We start from the raw sequence: 21493 nt of genomic DNA, 5'->3' as shown, positions 1-21493 counted from the left end.
CAACAATGAACATAAGAATATAAGAATGGCTATATGGAGTCAGAGCAAAGGTCCATCTAGTCCAGTATCTTGTTTTCTGACAGTGGCCAATGCCAGGTGCCTCAGAGGGGATGAACAGAACAGGTAATCATCAAATGATCCACTCCTTGTTGCCTATTCCCAGCTTCTGGCAAACAGAGGCTAGGCACACCATCCCTGCTTATTCTGGCTAATAGCCATAGATGGATCTATCCTCCATGAACTTACCTAGTGCTTTTCTGAACCCTGTTATCGTCTTGGCCTTCACGACAGTTCCACAGGTTGACTGTGTGAATATGTGAAATAAGAATGTGGGAAATAAACAGGAAGAGCTGAAATTATTAGTACTTAAGCTAAATCATGACTTAACTGGCATCACAGAGACATGGTGGGATACATCTCATGACTGGACTGGACTTGGTATAGAGGGGTTTAGCTTGTTCAGGAAGGACAGGCAAGGGAAAAAAGGAGATGATGCATTGTATATCAAGATATATATAATTGTTGAGAGGTCCAGAAGGAGGTGAGATGCAGACCAGCTGAAAATATCTGGGTGAAAATATTAGGGGAAAAACAGGGGGATGTCATAGGTGGGGTTTACTACAGGCCACCAAATCAGGAGTATGAGCTGGATGAGGCATTTCTAAAATAAATCACAGAAATATCCAAAACACAAGACTTGTTAATAATGAGAGACTTTAACTACCCAGACATCAGTTGGATAAGTAACACAGCAAAACACAAAATGTCCAGTAAGTTCTTGGAATATATAAGGGACAACGTTTTGATACAGACTGTAAAGGAAGTAACCAGGGGACAGCCATTTTAGACTTGATTCTGACCAACAGGGAGGAATTAGTTGCGAATCTGAAGGATGAAGGCAATTTGGGTAGAAGTAATTATGACATGATAGATTTAATGATTCTAAGGAAATGAAGTAGTGAGAATAGAAGAATAAGGACAATAAACTTCAAAAAAGCAGACTTTAACAAACTCAGAGAACTAGTAGGTAAGGTGCCAAGTGAAGAAAAATAAGGGAAAAAGGAGTGCAGGAGAGCTGGCAATTTCCCAGAGACAATATTAAAACTGCAAGAGCAAACTATCCTGATGCAAAGGAAAGGTAAGAAGAACAGTAATAGGCCTATTCAGGCCAAAGAGTCTGTATCAAGAGCTCTTTACCTGAAAATCAAAAAGTAATCTTACAAAAAGCGGAAATATGGGCAAATTACCAAGGAGTACAAAAGAATAACACAAGCATGTAGGGACAAAATAAGGAAGGCTAAGGCACAAAATTATTTACATCTAGCAAAACTTGCAGACATATCACCACTGTTACAATGATCACATCCCCCACAACACACCTTTCAAGATCTATGGGTCCTATACATGCCTATCACAATATATGGTATACCTCATCCAGTGCACTAAATGGCCCAATAAAAACTATGTGAGTCAAACCAAAGAACCACTATGCTCTCGGATGAACTCATACAGGAAAATGATAAAAGACCCTATCATTTGTGGGTGAACACTTTTCACAAAGTGATCATTCTATATCTGATTTATCAGTCCTCATCCTCAAAGGAAACCTGCATAATACTTTAAAAGACAAGCCTGGGAGTTTAAATTCATAACTCTGCCAGACGCTAATAACCATGGACTGAACAGACACACTAGATGTATGGCTTATTACAACAATCTGTAACCCATTAACCCCGCCCTTTTTGTCTTATGTCTGCAGAAGTTTTAACAGGCCGTTTTACCTTGAATGGTCCCTTACAATATGTGCTAGTTTCTTACGCTAAACAATTTGTTCCACCTTGCATTTAGCTGTGACACTCGTAGTACTCTCCCAGGCCTGACGAAGAGCTGTGCGTGGTTTGAAAGTTTGTCTCTCACCAACAGAAGATGGTCCAATAAAAAATATTATTGTCTCACTCACCTTGTGTCTCTAATCAATTTGTAAGCACCTAGAGGTTAACAGAGATATAGGTAATAGTCAAAATGGATTTGTAAAGAACACATCATACCACACCAACCTAATTACCTTCTTTGACAGGGTTACTGGACTAGTGGATGGGAGGAAGCTGTAAATGTTTTATCCCTTCATGTTAATAAGGCTTTTCTGATACAGACCCACATGACATTCTCATAAGCAAACTAGGGAGAAGTGGTCTAGGTTAAATTAATAAAAGGTAGGTGCAAAACTGGTTGAAAGTCAAAGAGTAGTTATTAACCGTTCACTTTCAAACTGGGCGTATGCATCTAATGTTTCCCACTTGTGTTTGTCCTGGGTCCAGCACTATTTGATATTTTTATTAACAAATTGGATGTTGGAGTGGAGAGTATGTTTTTATAATTTGCAGATGATACCAAACTGGGAAGGTTTACAAGCACTTTGGAGGTCAGGATTAGAATTCAAAATGACCTCGACAAATTGGAGAATTGGTCTGAAATCAACAAGATAACTTTTTTTTTAAAAAGTGCAAAATTCTACGCTTAGGAAGGAAAAATCAAACGCACAGCTACAAATTGGTAAATAACTGGGTAGGCACTAATACTGCTGAAAAGGATCTGGGGGTTATAGTGGATCACAATTGAATATGAGTCAACAATGTGATACTGAGCTACATGGACCTTTGGTCTGACCCTATATTGCCATTCTGATGTTCACTGTTGTGGTCTGGAAATTAATATCAGTCTATCTGCATGAACTTTCAGCCAATTGCAAAATCCTCTGTATCAGCCATACAAAAAGCTTGGGAAGGAGAAGGGAGGGCCATTCTGCCACCTCCACCTCTGTGGGAGGGGCTCAGCCACTGTCACCTTGATTGTGGGATTAAGCCATTGCAAACCTTGTAGCCTGTTGTATGTAGGTATGACTTTATATTGACTTTTATGCTGACTTCATTTCTGAACTCCAAAATCTTCAAAACATCTTGTGTAATATGCCCCAAAACATTAAATCAGTCTATCAATCACTCAGTCAGGGTTTCTACTACAAACCTAGCTTCAACCACAGAGACCCAGTATAGCACAAATTGTGTTAAATGATGTGCACATGAAGTACTTTGGCTTAAGTGCATGTAATCATTTTTCTGTCTCTTGGGCAGCCCCACTGACTTTAACATTCTTCTATTTTGTCCTTGTGATAGGAATTCAGCCACTGATTGCTACTCATAACTTGAAAAATGAAGGCGGGTGGGAAGGAATACTGTCATATGATTTAAACACCTTATAAATCTCACGTTGGAGTTTTTGGTTTTCTTTGAAAGGTGAAGCTGGTCTGTTTTCACCACCAAGCCTGACCTTTATCTTAAGTTCTGGTATGTCTACTGGATCTGGAAGACTGACCAAATCAGTATAAAGTCATGCGTTTGTAATCAAGAAATGCCAAAACAGCAGGAATCAAATGATTAAGAGTAAAGAACTCATTACAAGCATAATGAATAGATACAGTAGATAAGATGAATTTTCTAAATGTTACACAATAAATTATTATGGCACAAATGGCTGGATGGTATAAGAGTTTGTATGTCAAAATCTGTATATTTAATAAAATGGAACCCAAACAGCAAAATAATGATCATTTTCCTAAGCTACTTGTTAGTATATATTAATGTAACAAGAATGTCCCACATTTTATCAATACATTTGTCCAATGTAGGAATGCCAAAGTTACAGTGCTGGGCTGCAATAATGAATCTGGCAGCAATTAGTAAGAAGGTGGTTTATCTTGTTTGTATTTTAGTAGTATTCAGAGGTCCCAGTCAATGAATTGGAAGAGCGGGGCCTGGAGAAAGAGATAACAGTAAAATGAACACATTAAGCAAAACAACGAGCAGGCTCACCTTGCCACCTGCATAACCATTGTTAGACTGCAGTGTTTTGTAAGCATCACAAAAGAGGGATATGAAGGAGAATGATGGTGGCTTTTCAGCTTTTGATGGGATGATCATGTCAAACGTAAGGATGACAGAAAAGAGCAAAGGTCATTTAAGGGAGAAGTGAACAAAATGTGATAGAAACTGACATTGCCGGTGGAGCAAAGGCAGAGGTTCATATGGTGAGAAAATACTAGATTGGATAACTGGGTCACTAAATTACAGTAGAACAGAAGTATAAATGATATAAAAGAAACTTTAAATATACTTAAGTTTCCCTTCATCGGGACTTTGAGATTTTTTTTACATACCTATATATCTATATTTCATATCAAAGCTGCAACCTTTATAAATTTTAATTTGTTCTCTCATGACGAAAGAGATGTTATAAACATCCTACATATGGCGCGGTCTTAGTTTATCCTTGTTTTCCCATGTTAAGGTGAATGCTGTCTCAATTGGAATTACCTTTTTCAGGTCATAGAATCATAGAATATCAGGGTTGGAAGGGACCTCAGGAGGTCATCTAGTCCAACCACCTGCTCAAAGCAGGACCAATCCCCAATTTTTGCCCCAGATCCTAAATGGCCCCCTCAAGGATTGAAATAATAACCCTGGGTTTAGCAGGCTATCCCTCCCCTCAGGGTCTTTCCTGTGTTGGTCCCCTTTGTCTGTCTGAAATAAAAGTACAAAGTGATATATTAAAATTTGTTAGAGCAGGAAAAGATGTGAAATAAAATTGGAATGGTTACGTCCAAAGGGTTGGCAGTCTGAAATTAACTAGTTGAGGCTATCTGGCCATTGACTCTATGAAGACAGACCCCTGTGCCTGCATGGAGTCCTATTAACCCTGCTTTGAGTAGTGAATTATTTAAGGAAGCCAGTATTATCTAGTGGTTAAGTGCACTGGACTTGGACAAATGAGGCCTGCCACTGTTTGACACTTGGTCAAGTAATTGTACCTCTGTTTTCCCTTCCAATCTTTTCCTGTCTTGTCTATTTAGATTATAAACACTCTGGGGAAGGGACTGTCACTCACTATGTGCATGCCACAACAGGACCTTGATTTTGGTTAGGGCCTCTAGGTGTTACTGTGATACAGATAACAATGTAATAATTAATTTCCTCATGGGTTTTCTGTGGTGGTCATCACCATAGTATCAGAGTGTCACATATATCAATGGATGGGTTCTCTCAATACCATTATGAGGTAAGTGGTTTATTTACAAACAGGAACTGGGGCACAGGGAGATCAAGATCAGATTTCTCAGAAATCTCTACTAATTTGGGGGACCTTGTTGATTAGTGTCCACCACGATACGACATCGCCAAGCCTCCAGGATTGGCCTGGAGTCTCCAGGAATTAAAGATTAATCTTTAATTCAAGATGATGTCATGTGATGAAATATCCAGGAATATATCCAACCAAAATTGTCAACCCTAGGCCTAGGGCCTGACTTTTCAGAGTTTTTAACACCTCTTTGAAATTTTAAAACACTGTCATTAACTAACTAATCCTCTCCACACTCCTGAGAGGTAGGTAGATAAGTATTATTACAAGGTATTATTGCAAAGAAAATACTGAAATTGGTGATATACAAAATGTGCAGCCAAATGCACAAAATAAGCAAATTAAAAATAAGCATTTTTTCACTAAGTTTTTTTCAGTTACAGTCATCCTTAGAAATTACTTTTCTTCATAACAATACATATATCTTGCCAACTTTTTAGTCTCTGGTTTTTAATCCATACTTGCTGTGAATTTATGTACCTATGATAAGTAAAATTATGGGGACTCCCAGATTTTTTGGAGCATCATTCTGTTGGCTATAATAAGAGACTAGTATTATGTTTGAAATATGGTAAGTACAAACCTTTCAGATAGAAGTGTGATTTTTCAAATTGTCGGTGCCTCTTTAATAGAAAAACAAAAGTTAAAAAAAAAATTAAAAGAAAACAAGTTTGCCCTGATATTTTATTTGTCTCTTTATACCAAAACCATGACTTACCTGGTAAGAGTGAAAAATTGGTTTGTTATGCAGGATACAATTTTCAGAAGCACCCATTGGAATATATGCTCCTAAATTATTTGGACACTTTTGAAAATTTTACTAGCAGCATTTTATTACTATATACTTATTTTAAAATATTCATTTAATAATATCTAGCTCTTATTTAGCTCTGCAAATGTGTACAATGCTTTACAGTACATAAATATGACACAATCCCTGTTGTGAAAACCTAGTCTATCTTTTAAGCTATCAAAATAGACATGTTTGTAACTCAGTGGAAGAAATGCTTTGGATCACTTATGAGGATTACAACTCTTTGCTTGCCTATTCCTCCCCATCGTGATTTCTGTCAATCTAGTTGTGTCTCTTTGTTTTCTCCCTCTGCGTCTGCTCCTTTTGTCTTTTCCTTCTTTTTCCCTTCTCTTTTCTTTCCCATCTCTCCTGCACACACTCCTTTATCCAGTTCTCTCCTTTCAGTCCTTCATTTCCTCTCTTTCTCTCGTTTTTGCTTCTCTCTCTCAGATTGTGATTTTTTTTCTCTTCATTCTCCCTGCCTAATTCATGGTTAGTGTCTCCGCTGCTCTGCTTTATCTGTATTCTGGTACAAAGCAGCAGCAGGGCAGAGAACATGAAAAGTGCTCAGAGGTTGCACTGGCACCTAGAATCACACTTTCAGCCTCATGTATCTAAAAAAAAAAATTACATGTGCTATCTAACCAAAAAGAGAGAGAGGGGGGAACGTATTTCAAAAACATTGAAAAAACAGGTTTCAGAGTAGCAGCCATGTTAGTCTGTATTCGCAAAAAGAAAAGGAGTACTTGTGGCACCTTAGAGACTAACCAATTTATTTGAGCTTCAGCTTTCATGAGCTACAGCTCACTTCATCGGATGCATGCAGTGGAAAATACAGTGGGGAGATTTATATACACAGAGAACATGAAAGAATGGTGTTACCATGCACACTCTAACGAGAGTGATCAGTTAAGATGAGCTATTACCAGCAGGAGAGCAGGGGGAAAAAAACCTTTTGTAGTGAAACTTCCCTCTGGCTGGACTTTACAAAAACTAGACAAGCCATTTACAACACACACTTTGCTTCTCTACAAAAGAAAAAGGACACTAAACTATCAAAACTACTACATGCCACAAGGGGCCACAACAGTGGTTCCCTTAACCCACCCAGCAATATTGTTAATCTATCCAACTATACTCTTAGCCCAGCAGAAGAATCTGTCCTATCTTGGGGCCTCTCCTTCTACCCCTCCACCCCCACGAACATGATACAGTTCTGTGGTGACCTAGAATCCTATTTTCAACGTCTCCGACTCAAGGAATATTTCCAACACACCTCTGAACAACATACTAACCCACAGAGACCTTCCTACCAAGACTACAAAAAGAAGGATTCTGGGTGGACTCCTCCTGATGGTTGAAACAACAGACTGGACTTCTACATAGAGTGCGTCTGCTGATGTGCACGGACTGAAATTGTGGAAAAGCAGCATCACTTGCCCCATAACCTCAGCCGTGCAGAACACAATGCCATCCACGGCCTCAGAAACAACTCTGACATCGTAATCCTAAAGACTGACAAAGGAGATGCTGTCGTCATCATGAATAGGTCGGAATATGAACAAGAGGCTGCTAGACAGCTCTCCAACACCACTTTCTACAAGCCATTACCCTCTGACCCCACTGTGGGTTACCAAAAGAAACTACAGCATTTGCTCAAGAAACTCCCTGAAAAAGCACAAGAACAAATCCGCACAGACACACCCCTAGAACTCCGACCAGGGGTATTCTATCTGCTAACCAAGATCCATAAACCTGGAAATCCTGGACGCCCCATCATCTCAGGCATTGGCACCCTGACAGCAGGATTCTCTGGCTATGTAGACTCGCCCCTCAGGCCCTACACTACCAGCACTACCAGCTATCTTCAAGACACCACTGACTTCCTGAGGAAACTACAATCCATCGGTGATCTTCCTGAAAAGACTATCCTAGCCACTATGGATGTAGAAGCCCTCTACACCAACATTCCACACAAAGATGGACTACAAGCCGTCAGGAACAGTATCCCTGATAATGTCACGGCAAGCCTGGTGGCTGAAATTTGTGACTTTCTCCTCACCCATAACTATTTCACATTTGGGGACAATGTATACCTTCAAATCAGCGGCACTGCTATGGGTACCCGCATGGCCCCACAGTATGCCAACATTTTTATGGCTCAGAACCATGCTTCCTCAGCTCTTGTCCCCTAATGCCCCTTCTCTACTTGCGCTACATTGATGACATCATCATCTGGACCCATGGAAAAGAAGCCCTTGAGGAATTCCACCAGGATTTCAACAATTTCCATCCCACCATCAACCTCAGCTTGGACCAGTCCACACAAGAGATCCACTTTCTGGACACTATGGTGCTAATAAGCGATGGTCACATAAACATCACCCTATACCGGAAACCTACTGACCACTATTCCTACCTACATGCCTCCAGCTTTCATCCAGACCATACCACATGATCCATTGTCTACAGCCAAGCTCTACGATACAACCACATTTGCTCCAACCCCTGAAACAGAGACAAACACCTATAAGATCTCTATCAAGCATTCTTACAACTACAGTACCCAGCTGCTGAAGCGAAGAAACAGATTGACAGAGCCAGAAGAGTACCCAGAAGTCACCTACAGGACAGGCCCAACAAAGAAAATAACAGAATGCCACTAGCCATCACCTTCAGCCCCCAACTAAAACCTCTCCAACTCATCATCAAGGATCTACAACCTATCTTGAAGGACGACCCATCACTCTCACACATCTTGGGAGACAGGCCTTGCTTACAGACAGCCCCCCAGCCTGAAGCAAATACTCACCAGCAACTACACACCACACAACAGAACCACTAACCCAGAAACCTATCCGTGCAACAAAGCCCATTGCCAACTGTGTCCACATATCTATTCAGGGGACACCATCATAGGGCCTAATCGCATCAGCCACACTATCAGAGGCTCGTTCACGTGCACATCTACCAATGTGATATATGCCATCATGTGCCAGCTATGCCCCTCTGCCAGGTACATTGGTCAAACTGAACAGTCTCTACGTAAAAGAATAAATGGACACAAATCAGATGTCAAGAATTATAACATACAAAAACCAGTCGGAGAACATTTCAATCTCTTCGGTCACTCGATTACAGACCTAAAAGTTCAAAAACAGACTCCAAGGAGAGACTGCTGAATTGGAATTAATTTGCAAACTGGATACAATTAACTTAGGCTTGAATAAAGACTGGGAGTGGATATGTCATTATACAAAGTAAAACTATTTCCCCATGTTTATTCCCCCTCCACCTCCCACTGTTCCTCAGACATTCTTGTCAACTGCTGAAAATGGCCCACCTTGATTATCACTACAAAAGGTCCCCCCCCCCCCCGCTCTCCTGCTGGTAATAGCTCACCTTAAGTGATCACTCTTGTTACAGTGTGTATGGTAACACCCATTGTTTCATGTTCTATATGTATATAAATCTCCCCACTGTATTTTCCACTGAATGCATCCGATGAAGTGAGCTGTAGCTCATGAAAGCTTATGCTCAAATAAATTTGTTAGTCTCTAAGGTGCCACAAGTATTCCTTTTCTTTTTATTGAAAAAACAGGTGTCTGATCTTTTGAGTGTGGCTTTACAATAGCTGGATAGCCCCATCTAGTGTCTGAATATAATATGATTTTTAAATATCAATCTGTTACTTGAAATTACTATCTCTTGCTTTCCTTTGGTTGTTGTGTTTCTGTAGGCAAATAGTACTTTCTACTCGGCTTGTTTACTATAAGGAAAACTTACCATTTCTAAACTACGGTTTATTATTTCCGTTCATTAAAAATCCATTAAGCTTATTGTATATTTACCAGCACAATAGCCTCTTGTCTTGTTTCATTCTTTGAGGATCTCCATTACTTAATATTAAGCAAATACCTGCATTCTACTCTGTTCTGTTTGAATTCTGTTCTTATAAAATATTAATAGAAGAGAGAGAGAGTGAAGTTTCCTAATGTCGTTTTCCAGATGTTCTCCAAGTCCCCCTTGGACCATGACAACTGAAGCTCCTGTTCCCAGTTATCTTTAATCATCCATCATTTCAAAAGAAGATAACTCTAAATTGAGCAATTTATATGCCAGATGAATAAAGTTAAATATGTCAGAAGCCAACCTTTAGTCCCTCCATATTTAACTCTTTCTTTGGAACTCGACTAAAGTGATGCTTGACTAGTCGCTTCCCACGTTATTAGCAACAGATAATCTCAAGTACATATTAAAACATAATACCTACTTGGTGCCTGGAATGTGGTCTGATGTTTAAAGCATAGAACTGAATTTAAGGTTTAAGGTTCAGTTTCCAGCCCTGTGACTGGCTCATTTATGTATTTATTTATTTAACCTTGGGCAAGTCACCCATTCTTCTTCTGCCTCAGTTTAACTACTTAAGAGGAGTTGCTGTGAGGTTTAATTTATTATTGTTATAAAAGTGCTTTGCTGTCCTCTGATAAAAGACAATGTGTAGGTACCATGCATTGTTATTTGCTAAATCCATAATACCTACCAATTACTTGTGATATCTGAAAATTGGTTAGCATCCTTCATTTCCCATAATTTTTCCAATATCAATATTAGTGAATTTCCCCAAAGTAAAGTGCTTTATTATTGAGCCTCTTTCTAGGACTCTGCAAGATGCACTGAAACGGAACAAAATAGATTGCATGGAAGACTGAAAGCCAAGAACTCCTGTGTTCTAATCACAGCTCCTGACATTTTACCCATCACTGTTTGAGCTTTCTCAGAAGATAATCACCCAAGAACAAAATGTGAATTGTGCTGTCAAGAAGGCAGAATAACAAAACAGTGCTGTCAGGGTTGCAGTCATAAAGCTGCTGACTTGGTCAGATGGCATTGATTATTAACAGAGCCAGCTCTTTGTCAAACTGTATAGATTAGTAGCCAGTAAATACCCAACTGTATTTACCTATTTTGGCTATAGTGTTGGGTGCTCACATTTGGATCCCCAAGCTGCCTGTCATATACACTAATACTAAACTGAACAGGGACTATGAGTCTGATTTCTCACCTGGATGCTGTATAGAAATGTTTGTTCAGCTTCACTGCATTTTTTCAATGTTAAATGTCCAAGTAAATAATAATACCTAGCTCTTATATAGCGCTTTTTATCAATAGATCTCTAAGTGCTTTACAAAGGAAGTAAACATCATTATCCCTGTTTTACAGATTGGGAAACTGAGGCACAGAGAGTTGAAATAACTTGCCCAAGATAACCAAGTAGGACCAGAGTTAGAGTTGGGACTAGAGCACTGGTCTTCCGAGGCCTAATCCAGTGTTCTAGCCATTAGCCAATACTATCTGTGTAAATGCCTGATATCTGAATCCATTTAAACCCAAAAGACCTGAATTATGTTAAATCTGACCTTCACGTGTCCATGGTAATGCTAAATTCATTGCTATGTAATCAATGAGTGGCAGCAACCCAAGAGAGAGAATCTTTATCTCTCTGTTCATTAGAAATACTTGACCTTTAGTATATAAACAATCCCCAGGCTATAAAAAAACTGAACAACATGTAGCTTTTCTCAGAGCTCTATTTTGTGACCTGTTCTCTTACTACCCAATATAAAGAAAGAGATGGAAACTGGGAGGCCATGTAGAGCATGATTAATACCTCCCAGTAAGGGTTCAGTTTCCTTTATACGAGAACATTACAAAAAAATGCTCCTTTGTTTTTGTCTGTTTTTAAAAATCAAACACAAGAATCAATCAGCAGGAGGCAGTTTACTTGAAAATTATCATGAGACTAAGGTCACTGTATGATTGTCAGTAATGGGCCTTTATTCAGGCAAACTCCCACTAATTTCAATAGGAGTTCATTTCTAAAGACAAAGGCCCTGATTCTGCAATCACATCAACACCTGAGTAACATGACTCACTCGTGTAGTCCCATTAACTCCAATGGGATTACATACATGAGTAAAGCTAAGCACATATTTCAATGTTTGCAGGACTAGGGACAGATTGTAGCCTTCATGCTTTGAACCGGTCGTTTTGGTACATTCTGATCTGAAAACGTTTGAGGACCAATCAGATAGTAGATTAAGTATATTAGCAAGTTTTGGAAGGAGATGCTTCCATACACTTTTACAAACTTAGTTGTCCACAGGATTGAAAATTGCTCGTTTCTACTGCAGTACATTGAAAAGCATATCACAATTCTAGCCCTAAATTTAGTTTAGCAGCTAGTACAAGGGAGCAAGTCATTACAGGAGGATGAACAAATGCAGCTGGCTTTAGGCAAGCTACAGTGTGGACAGTATTTTCAGTGAGTAACTTGTTACTGTGTTGCAGGCAGCCTTTAGGATTAATGTTTAGATTAGGTGAATCACAGAGCGACTGGACAGCTCAGAGGACTGTTAAAGGGATTTGGAGACTTTCACCTGCACACACTATACCTGTTCCATGGTGTGACAGAGTATACTTGACCCTCTGAGACCCCCTTCTGCAGGCCTCATGACTCTACCACACCCCACCCCAGAAAAGGGCAGTGGAGAGGGACCTCCAGGCTGCCTAAAATGGCTGTGTGGGACACAGCGAATCAGGACCCAGCAGGCTAGTATAACAGGAGTTGCAGGGCCAGAGTGAGAGTAGTTCCTTGCTGGAGCTGGAGGAGTGTGGTGGTGTGCTTGGCTAGCTGAGGGAGCTACAGGGCCTCAGGCACAGCAGTGCTGGCAGAAGCTGGAGGGAGCGAGAAGGAACCCTGGGTTGGAAGCTGGGACTCAACCAGGACAAGGCCCTGAGGTAAGGATGAAGAAGGGGTTGGGCTGTGGGGAAGTGGCCCAGGAAATCAGAGCAGCAGTGCAGCTTAGATAAAGGGTCATGGCAGATGGCTTCTATCTGCAGTGTCCCTGGGATTGGACCCAGAGTAGTGGGTGGGCCTGGGTCTCCCTGTCACCATTAGCCACTGCGTGAAATGGCCTGGACTTAGAAGCACCCCAGAAGAGGAACTGAACCCTTTAGTGGCCCAGCAGCAGAGCTGGGGCCTGAAAGGCCCAGAGAGGGCGAGGACATTGCCTCCAGGAGGGAAGCCCTGGAGTACGGCTTGATACCAGGGCCGAGACCATTGATAGACTACAGGATTAATTAAGGACCTAAGCCCCAGGAGGGCTACAGGGCATGAAAGTTGAGGCTTACACACACTTGACCAGAGGGCACTCATGAGAGATGAGTACATGCTATCAGAGGTAGTGAACAGAGAATGTCAATTTCCAGGCTGATCGCTCTTGTACCTTTCTCCAGCCGCTTTAAAAGAATGATGGGAATAATTAAAAGAAGTATTTGGTTTGGAGGCACGATACAGAAAGCAACTACTTCTTTCACAGAAAGGGGTAGTTTGGGGATTTGATGCTTCATTTTCCCTTTCATATCCGACAGTATTGCTGTTGTAATATCAAGAAAATAAGTCACCAGTTAGTCTTGGGAATTCCTACAAGTTCATTCTACAGTTTTAGGGGATATTGTACTGAAGCGAAGGTAGAGGTAGAAGATCTGTGAAATAGATATTTTGATCCTTTGTAAATCAGAGGCTCTGAAACTGTGGTTCATTGCCATCTGGGGAGAAGTGGCTGATCACATGATGTTTTCAACTGAGGGAAATTGGACAGATGGGGAAGAACAAAAGTAGACAGTGTGTAAAATTTCCAAAAGCAGCTAAGTGCCTTAGAAGTCCCTTTTAAGAAGGGACTTAGGCTGTGAAATTACTAAGAAGCTTTTGAAAATGTTATCCAATGTGGTTAATATTTTCCATAAAGAACAAAACACTGCACTGAAGTCAGATTGTGCCTCTGGATATTAGGGAGTCACAGATGGGAGGGGAGGTTATCCACAAAATAATCTCTCCACTAAAATATGAACCACACTGGAAGCATTTCAGAACTCATTTAGCATTGTTCCAAAGCCCCAAGAGCCTGAAGCTTTTATGAAAATGTATTATCATCCCATAAACTGGATAAACTGTATTTTAGATAATACTGGGTACAACTATCTGGAAGATACATTTTATTTTTCAAATGTTGGGTAGACTTTTTTAAGGAATGAAGTTCCTTTTAATATTGTTATGTGTTTTATTAACATAGTATTCAACACTAGGTTCTGCAAAGTACTGAGCACCACTTAATAAAATATGATTTGTATGTGTTTTTTATATATATAAAAGGTGGTGTGGCCTAGTGGTTGGAGCTCTGGACTGGGAAATAGGAGACATAGGTTCTAGTTCTGACTCTGACCTGCTGTGTGTCATTTCACTGCAGTGTGCCTCAGTTTCCCATCTGAAAAATGGGGATAATGATAGTAACCTCCTTTGTAAAGTGCTCTGAGCTCTACTCATGGAAAGTGCTATATAAGAGCTAGGTATTATTGATTGCATAATTTTGAGCAACTTTTGAAAACAGTAAAAATACCCATAGTCCGCTTGGGTGATAAAGCAGTTATGTGTGCCCACAGAATTGTATTCCTGACAAGGTCAAACCAGACTTTCTCGTAAGATTCTCTGCTTTCAACTTGGTGATATAAAACACTGATGTTACTTGATCCAGCTAGGGCAGAGTTGGACAAGCTTCCCTTTGTATGTACTATGTTTTTTCTCTGTTTGTTTTTAGGTTTTATTTTTAGCATGACCCAGAGCATAAAAGATGACACACTATAAAAATGTCGATTGTTTACCAATGCTATATATAGTATTGGTGTAAATAAATGTGTCAAATGTCTTATCGCAGAAATCCACCATTTATCTTAGTGAAATCCATTACAATGGGGTAAATTAATAGGTAGAAATGTTCAGTTGTCGTCTTGAAAAAAATAGGACACTATGCCTGTTCCCCAGTGAATACACTTATCTAATTTATTAATGGTTTTATTAGGTACTAGCCTGCTATTTTGTCTTAAAGAAAAAGTAATGTGACAGAGATGCTGAGTGGTGCATATACGGTATCCGAATGGGTAAGCAATGCCATTTTGTTTCTATACAGGGAGCCTCGGAAAGTCATCCTTCACAAAGGCTCCACGGGACTTGGTTTTAACATTGTGGGAGGAGAAGATGGGGAAGGCATTTTCGTATCCTTCATCCTAGCAGGTGGACCAGCAGATCTCAGTGGAGAGTTGCAGAGAGGAGATCAAATTTTATCTGTAAGTACCTGTCATTTTTGCTGGCCAATTACTAGTTCTTGTTGGTTGTCTTTTTGTGTGTTGTCGGTTGTCTTTTTGTGTGTTGGAAAACATAACCTTGGCTTTTCATTCGATGTTTCACCCATAGAACAAAAGAATGGACCCCTTCCCAGCCCCAAATAGTACCAGGAAGGGATTAAAATGTTTGGAAGATTATATTTTATTTTTTAGACCCCATGACATACACTGTACAGAATACATGGTGAGGTATGCTGTAAAAGATTTAGTAGCGTTTCTTTGGGAAGGCCTGCATAACTCACTCAGGGTTTTGCCACAAAAAGTAATGTGGTCATTCCAAATTCATGCTATAAAGCTTTAGATCACATTGCACGTGTGAACGTATATCCATCTTTATATAACATAGTATATAAAACTAATAACCCTGTGGTCCCTTGGATTGGGAAGATGATAGACATGAGTGGATAAGATTTTCAAACCAGCCCAATGCCCCTTTAGACACCCAAGCTTTGTCTATGTTACAAGCTAGGGGTGTGATTCCATTGCTTGCGTAGACACACTTGTGCCAGCTCTCATCAAGCTAGCATGAGTATAAATAGCAGTTTAGCCACAGCAACATGGGCAGCGGCAGTGAAGATGTGGGTTAGCTGTCCAGAGTACAAACCAGCCCTTACCCCATGACTTGACACGGCTAAGCTATGCCTCCGTTGCCATTACTTGTGCTACTATTTACACTCATGCTAGCTTGTTGTGAGTGTGAATATGTATTTGGGAGTAAGGGAATCACGCCTCTAGCTCACAGTATAGATGTAGTCTCCAATAAGGGTCCAACTTTCAAAAGCACCCAGTAGCTCATTGTGACGCTTACGGCCAGATGTTCAAATAAAGCTCAGCATATTAAGGTGTGAAGTTCTTCTGAAAATCTATTCAAGCAGCTCACAATGAAGTGCTGGGCACTTCTGGAAGCCTGGGCCTTCTTTAGGTTCTAAAATGGAACTGAGCTTTTTTTGAAAACCTGCCCACTTATTGTGAAATTTTGGCTGCAGTTGTGGGGGCTGAACAATCTGTGTAGCCATTTATCGTTTGCTTATCATCATTGTCTCTCCTGCTTGAACTGGGATTGCCACACCAAGGGCTTAAAATTGCATGTTTGTTTGTGACAATATAATATAGTTTTATAGAATATTATGTTATCACTTTGTGAACATTTCAGGTAAAATTTTTGAAAGTGCTGAAGAGATTCAGAAGCCTAAATTGTGCTGGTTCATAGATTCATAGATACTAAGGTCAGAAGGGACCATTATGATTATCTAGTCTGACCTCCTGCACAAGGCAGGCCACAGAATCTCACCCACCCACTACTGCGAAAAACCTCTTACCTATGTCTGAGCTATTGAAGTCCTCAAATCGTGGTTTAAAGACTTCAAGGAGCAGAGAATCCTCCAGCAAGTGCCCCATGCTACAGAGGAAGTCGAAAAGCCTCTAGGGCCTCTTCCAATCTGCCCTGGAGGAAAATTCCTTCCCGACCCCAAATATGGCCATCAGCTAAACCCTGAGCGTATGGGCAAGATTCACCAGCCAGATACCCAGGAAAGAATTCTCTGTAGTAACTCAGATCCCACCCCATCTAACATCCCATCACAGGCCATTGGGCCTATTTACCATGAATAGTTAAAGATCAATTAATTGCCAAAATCATGTTATCCCATCATACCATCTCCCCCATAAACTTATAAAGTCTAATCTTAAAGCCAGATAGGTCTTTTGTCCCCACTGGTGATCAATGGGACTCAGTTCCTAAGTCACTTAGGTCCTTTAAACTTTTTTAACCAATAGTCAATGTTCCATATTTTATTTTATGATTCATACTGTGGGTCAAATTTGCCCTCAGATACGTTTGTGCATCTTTTTCAGAGGGTAGGCTCTCACCTGGTATATTTTAGTACTCCGCTGTGGCTGTTTTTCTGAAATTGTGAGTGGCATCCTATAAAGGCACTTTTGATCCTTCATTGTTTGAATGAGGTGAGGCAGTGCAGCTGCTTATGAGTGCTCAGACTAGGGAAAAAAGAGAGGGTACCTTTTAACATACTTCTGTTCCTTGCAAGCTACAGAGACCACTTTCATTATTCACAGTTTAATACTGTGGCTGGTTGATTAAACAGCACTTTATTATACCCTGTCTGTTTTTTGGCCTGCTCAGCTCCATAACTACAGATCAGCATCTTCTCAGAAAAGATCGCTTGGCTAGCAATGTCCTTTTCCTTCCCTGCCGTGCCACTCTTTAGCATGCTCATGTGAATGCAACTATAGAAAGGCCTAGTAATCAAATCTTTTACATCAAGTACCTAATGTTCGTTCTTCCTCCTGCATACACTTTGTTCCAAACAGGATAGACAGAGGCAGAGAGAGCTTTTATCTTTTTTGTTTCCTCCTTTGTGGGAAGTAGTATTGGGATTTGGCAGTCTAGACCATGAGCTCCATCTAGTGTATGTTGAGCTAATTAGCAAATTTCCAATATAAGAGGTTTAGCTACATCTTGTTCATTATTTCTGTGCTTGTAATGAATTCGAGGGTAGCTCTGCAATTCATTTTCAAATTTTTAATGGGTAAAAGCTTTTGTAGCCTTAGGCTATATTTTGCAGACATAGTCTCATTAACATCTTTATAATTCTCTTTCATGGATATATTGATAGTGTGCAATTAAGAAAAAGAGCGTTTGTTTTAAGGTGTGCACAATAATTGAACATATGATTTGAGTGTTCTGTATAAAGAGGATTTTAAATCACAATCAAACTTTCCACAAAGTATCCTCCTAGAATAGTTGATCGTATGGAATAATGAAGATATACTGTGCGATCCCAGGGCCTGATACTATGTAAATCTGATTTTATTTGGCCCTCATCACTATGCTGAGCCTGTAAGGGTGATCTTCATCATCTTTAATTAATTTAAACTCACAGTACCCCTGAGAGGGAGGGAAGTGCTATTATCCCCATTTTACACATGGAGACAAAGTGACTAGCCCAAGATCACACAAGAAGCCTGTGGCAGAGTGGGGAATTTAACCCAGGTCTCTAAAGTTCCAGGCTAGCTCCCTAATCACTGAACCATCTTTCCTCTCAGTTTTGTGGGTGCGATTCTCTGGACTTCCATGGGAACACCATGCAAACCATTCTAGCAAAATCAAGTTAGAGCCAGCAGGTATAGGAATCTTTTGTCCTTGATTACTTGTGTGAATTTGTAATAGATTATAGAAAGGGAGCAGGGCCAGCCTTTGTGGAGAGTTCACATATCCTGCTGGTCCCAGGCAAATGAATTTTGAGCAATTAAAGGGAGATCATCTTGAACATACCAAGATTGTGTTTTACATGCAGATAGTGCTTGTCATACAGAAGGATCCCAAATGCTTTGCAACTATTATATCCGGGGTTGGCAACCTTTCAGAAGCGGTATGCCGAGTCTTCATTTATTCACTCTAATTTAAGGTTTCGGGTGCCAGTAATACATTTTAATGTTTTTAGAAGGTCTCTTTCTATAAGTCTTTAATATATAACTAAACTATTGTCATATGCAAAGTAAATAAGGATTTTAAAATGTTAAGAAGCTTCATTTAAAATGCAGAGCCCCCAAGACCGGTGGCCAGCACCCGGGCAGCGTGAGTGCCACTGAAAATCAGCTCGCGTGCTGCCTTTGGCACATGTGCAATAGGTTGCCTACCCCTGTATTATATAATGTCATGTGTATAAATAAAGATGGAACTGCCATGGGATTTCAATAGTCAAAATGTAATTATCCAACCTGGAACTAGGCCAGGGCATGCTATTCTGCAGGGTGAGGACAGCTGAAGCTATACGATTGTTTATTGACCTGAAGTGGGAAGGGCCATAGTGTTACACTTCATCCATCCCGTCGATTGAAAGAGTGTAACCATCTTTCAGTAAGTAGGTGGATTTTTGGACCCGTGCTGTTTTCTCAGCATCTCTCTTTTTTTCTTTTGGATCTCTTACCTGTTCATGTTGTCTAAACATCTCTGTATGCTCTCTTTTCTGCTTTCTTTGGGGGAAAAAGTGTATTCTTCCCTCATGTTAGCTGGCGTGCAGAAAGTAACATGAGGTGAAATCCCAGTGAAGACAGGACAGTTTGTAGTTTAACACAATTTAGCAGGTCGAGGTAAAGGCAATGGGGAAGCCTAGGGTTTAGCTTGATGTGCTAACTTGTGTTAAAACTGCAAACTGCCATGTCTTGACTAGGATTTTACCTTGTGTTATTTACCATGTCTTAGCTAACATCATAAACAAACCCATTCAGTGTTGATGGTTGCTCTGTCACAGATTCCCATGGGTATATATTCTGTGCACCAGGAGTCAAGTTCCTGCTACATAATGTATGCTTAAAGTTACATTCAAAAGGGAGTTTGAAATACCATGTGGTGTTCACAAAACAGAACTGGAATTCATAAGATGACACAGACATTCCCTCCAGCCTGTCACAGGGGATAATGGCACTTCCCTACCTCGCAGGCATGTTGTGAGGATAAATGCATTAAAGAGCGTGAGGGGGGGCCATGTAAGTATCTAAGGTAGATATGTTGTAGTTTTACAAGCAATCTTGTTACTGTCAGAAAGACCTAAACAAACTGAAAAAGTATAAAGAAGAAATATTGTTTCTCTAATCTGTTTCAGTGACTATCATTTTACTTGTATCATGAGCAGGTGAAAACTTTCAGGCAGGTGTGTGTGTGCTGACTTTACAATTTGGAAGACATCCGCTTCCCATTATGGCGTGTCGCTGAGTTTTGCACATGTTGAAAGATTCATGCAAATTGATGATCATTTCCAGCCTACTGATCTTTTAGTTTAATGATGCTGGCAAGCCTTGGATACATTTATTTAACGTTCACAAAATTTGCATGTGTTTAATAGCATTTTGCCATTGAGATTCAGGCTTAATCATGTAAGTCATATCTCAACTGGATCATTGTCACAGTTTCTTGGTTGCCCTTCCTGGTTCATTTGTCATGGGTTTCCAGTCAATTTAAATTTTCATGACACATTTGTTCCATTGCTCTGTATTATCTTGCCATCCTTGCTATAGTTGCATTGGCTCTCCATGCATCTGAGGATCAGATTTAAATTATTGGTATTAGCTTTTACAGTACTTAAAACTTCAGTCCTCTTATATTTACATTGCTTAATTCAAATATGAAAGCAAATAAAACTCATGGTGGGAATATGTAGCTAGATCTCATTAGTAAGATCCTGTTCCAACCATGCTTGCTGCTTCTTTGGCCATATGAGACAAACAGAGCTCAAGTAGCATAAGCAACACAAGTCACAAGTAGGGATTTTAGTCCTCACTGGCTTTAAAAAATCGCAATAAACATTTAAATGTTATTTAAATGTATATTATCTGGGACCATTGCCTGCAAAAGCAAATGTAAAATCAGGGTCTTTCCCAGTATGGCCTGTTCACAACTTCTGCACATCAGACACAACTCAGAAAAGTATCTTTGACATTTATATTTATTTTTAAATAGACTTAAATAATAGGCTGTAATGCTGCAGCAGTGGAATTTTTAAATTTGATTTCTGTGTGTTTCACAGCAACCTTGCTCAAAAGCACCTGTGAAACATATCACCATCGCTTTGGCATTTACTTGGCATGCAAGTAGTTGATTTGTTCGCTCAGCAGCATCGGATGGAAATTATTACCAAATTAGACTTAATGTATTTCCCCAGGCAATCATAAAGCAAGGCACCGCTGAGTCTCAAACATAGCTATTATAAATCCATTCCTCCGTACTCAAACCAAGCAAAGTTCATGCCGAACTGCACAAGCCACTTCCAGAGGTGACTGACATTAGACCATTGGCTGATGCAGGGTCCCAGACTTAATGTCAGCAGAGATTTAGCCAGTCCCCCTTTCCCAGTATTCTTAGTTGTATACCCCTCACAAGCACCCTTCCCTATCTGAAGATGAAAGAAAAATTATTTCATCTAAACATAACAACCCTGATTTATCAAATGACTGACTAAGTTTGGTCGGCATTTCCTTCAGAGAGGAATGGTGGCTCACTGAATGGGGCGCTAGCTTGGGACATGTGAAACCTGGTTTCAAGTCTGCCATAGACTTCAGAATACTTCAGGCAAGATGCATACCTTGCTGTGCCCCAGTTCCCCTTCTGCAGATTGGGGGTAATAGGAAAGTGCTATCTCACAAATGTATAGGGAAGGAAAATACATTAAAGATTCTGAGGTGCTCTGATACTGTGGTAGGGGCTGTATGAGTACCTAAAGGCTGGTCTACACTGAAAACATAGCTATGTCT

General features: G+C 40.1%; 1 protein-coding gene across 12 annotated transcripts in view; it reads left to right on the top strand.

Moving 5' to 3' along the window:
• The window catches only part of DLG2 (discs large MAGUK scaffold protein 2), a gene marked incomplete at its 5' end in the record, with an annotated part of 1505837 nt that overhangs the window by 1191746 nt on the left and 292598 nt on the right, over window positions 1-21493 (top strand). For all 12 annotated transcript variants that reach the window (XM_084617703.1, XM_084617709.1, XM_084617707.1 and 9 more), the window contains one exon: window positions 15013-15169. In XM_084617703.1, coding sequence (XP_084473829.1) covers window positions 15013-15169 — 157 coding nt within the window. The remainder of the gene's footprint in view (window positions 1-15012; window positions 15170-21493) is intronic.

This window comes from Lepidochelys olivacea (genome assembly GCF_965140295.1).
Source record: "Lepidochelys olivacea isolate rLepOli2 genome assembly, chromosome: 1".
Classification (NCBI taxonomy): domain Eukaryota; kingdom Metazoa; phylum Chordata; order Testudines; family Cheloniidae; genus Lepidochelys; species Lepidochelys olivacea.
The sequence above is the reverse complement of the archived record's forward strand: the minus strand, read 5'-3'. Positions and strand labels throughout refer to the sequence as shown.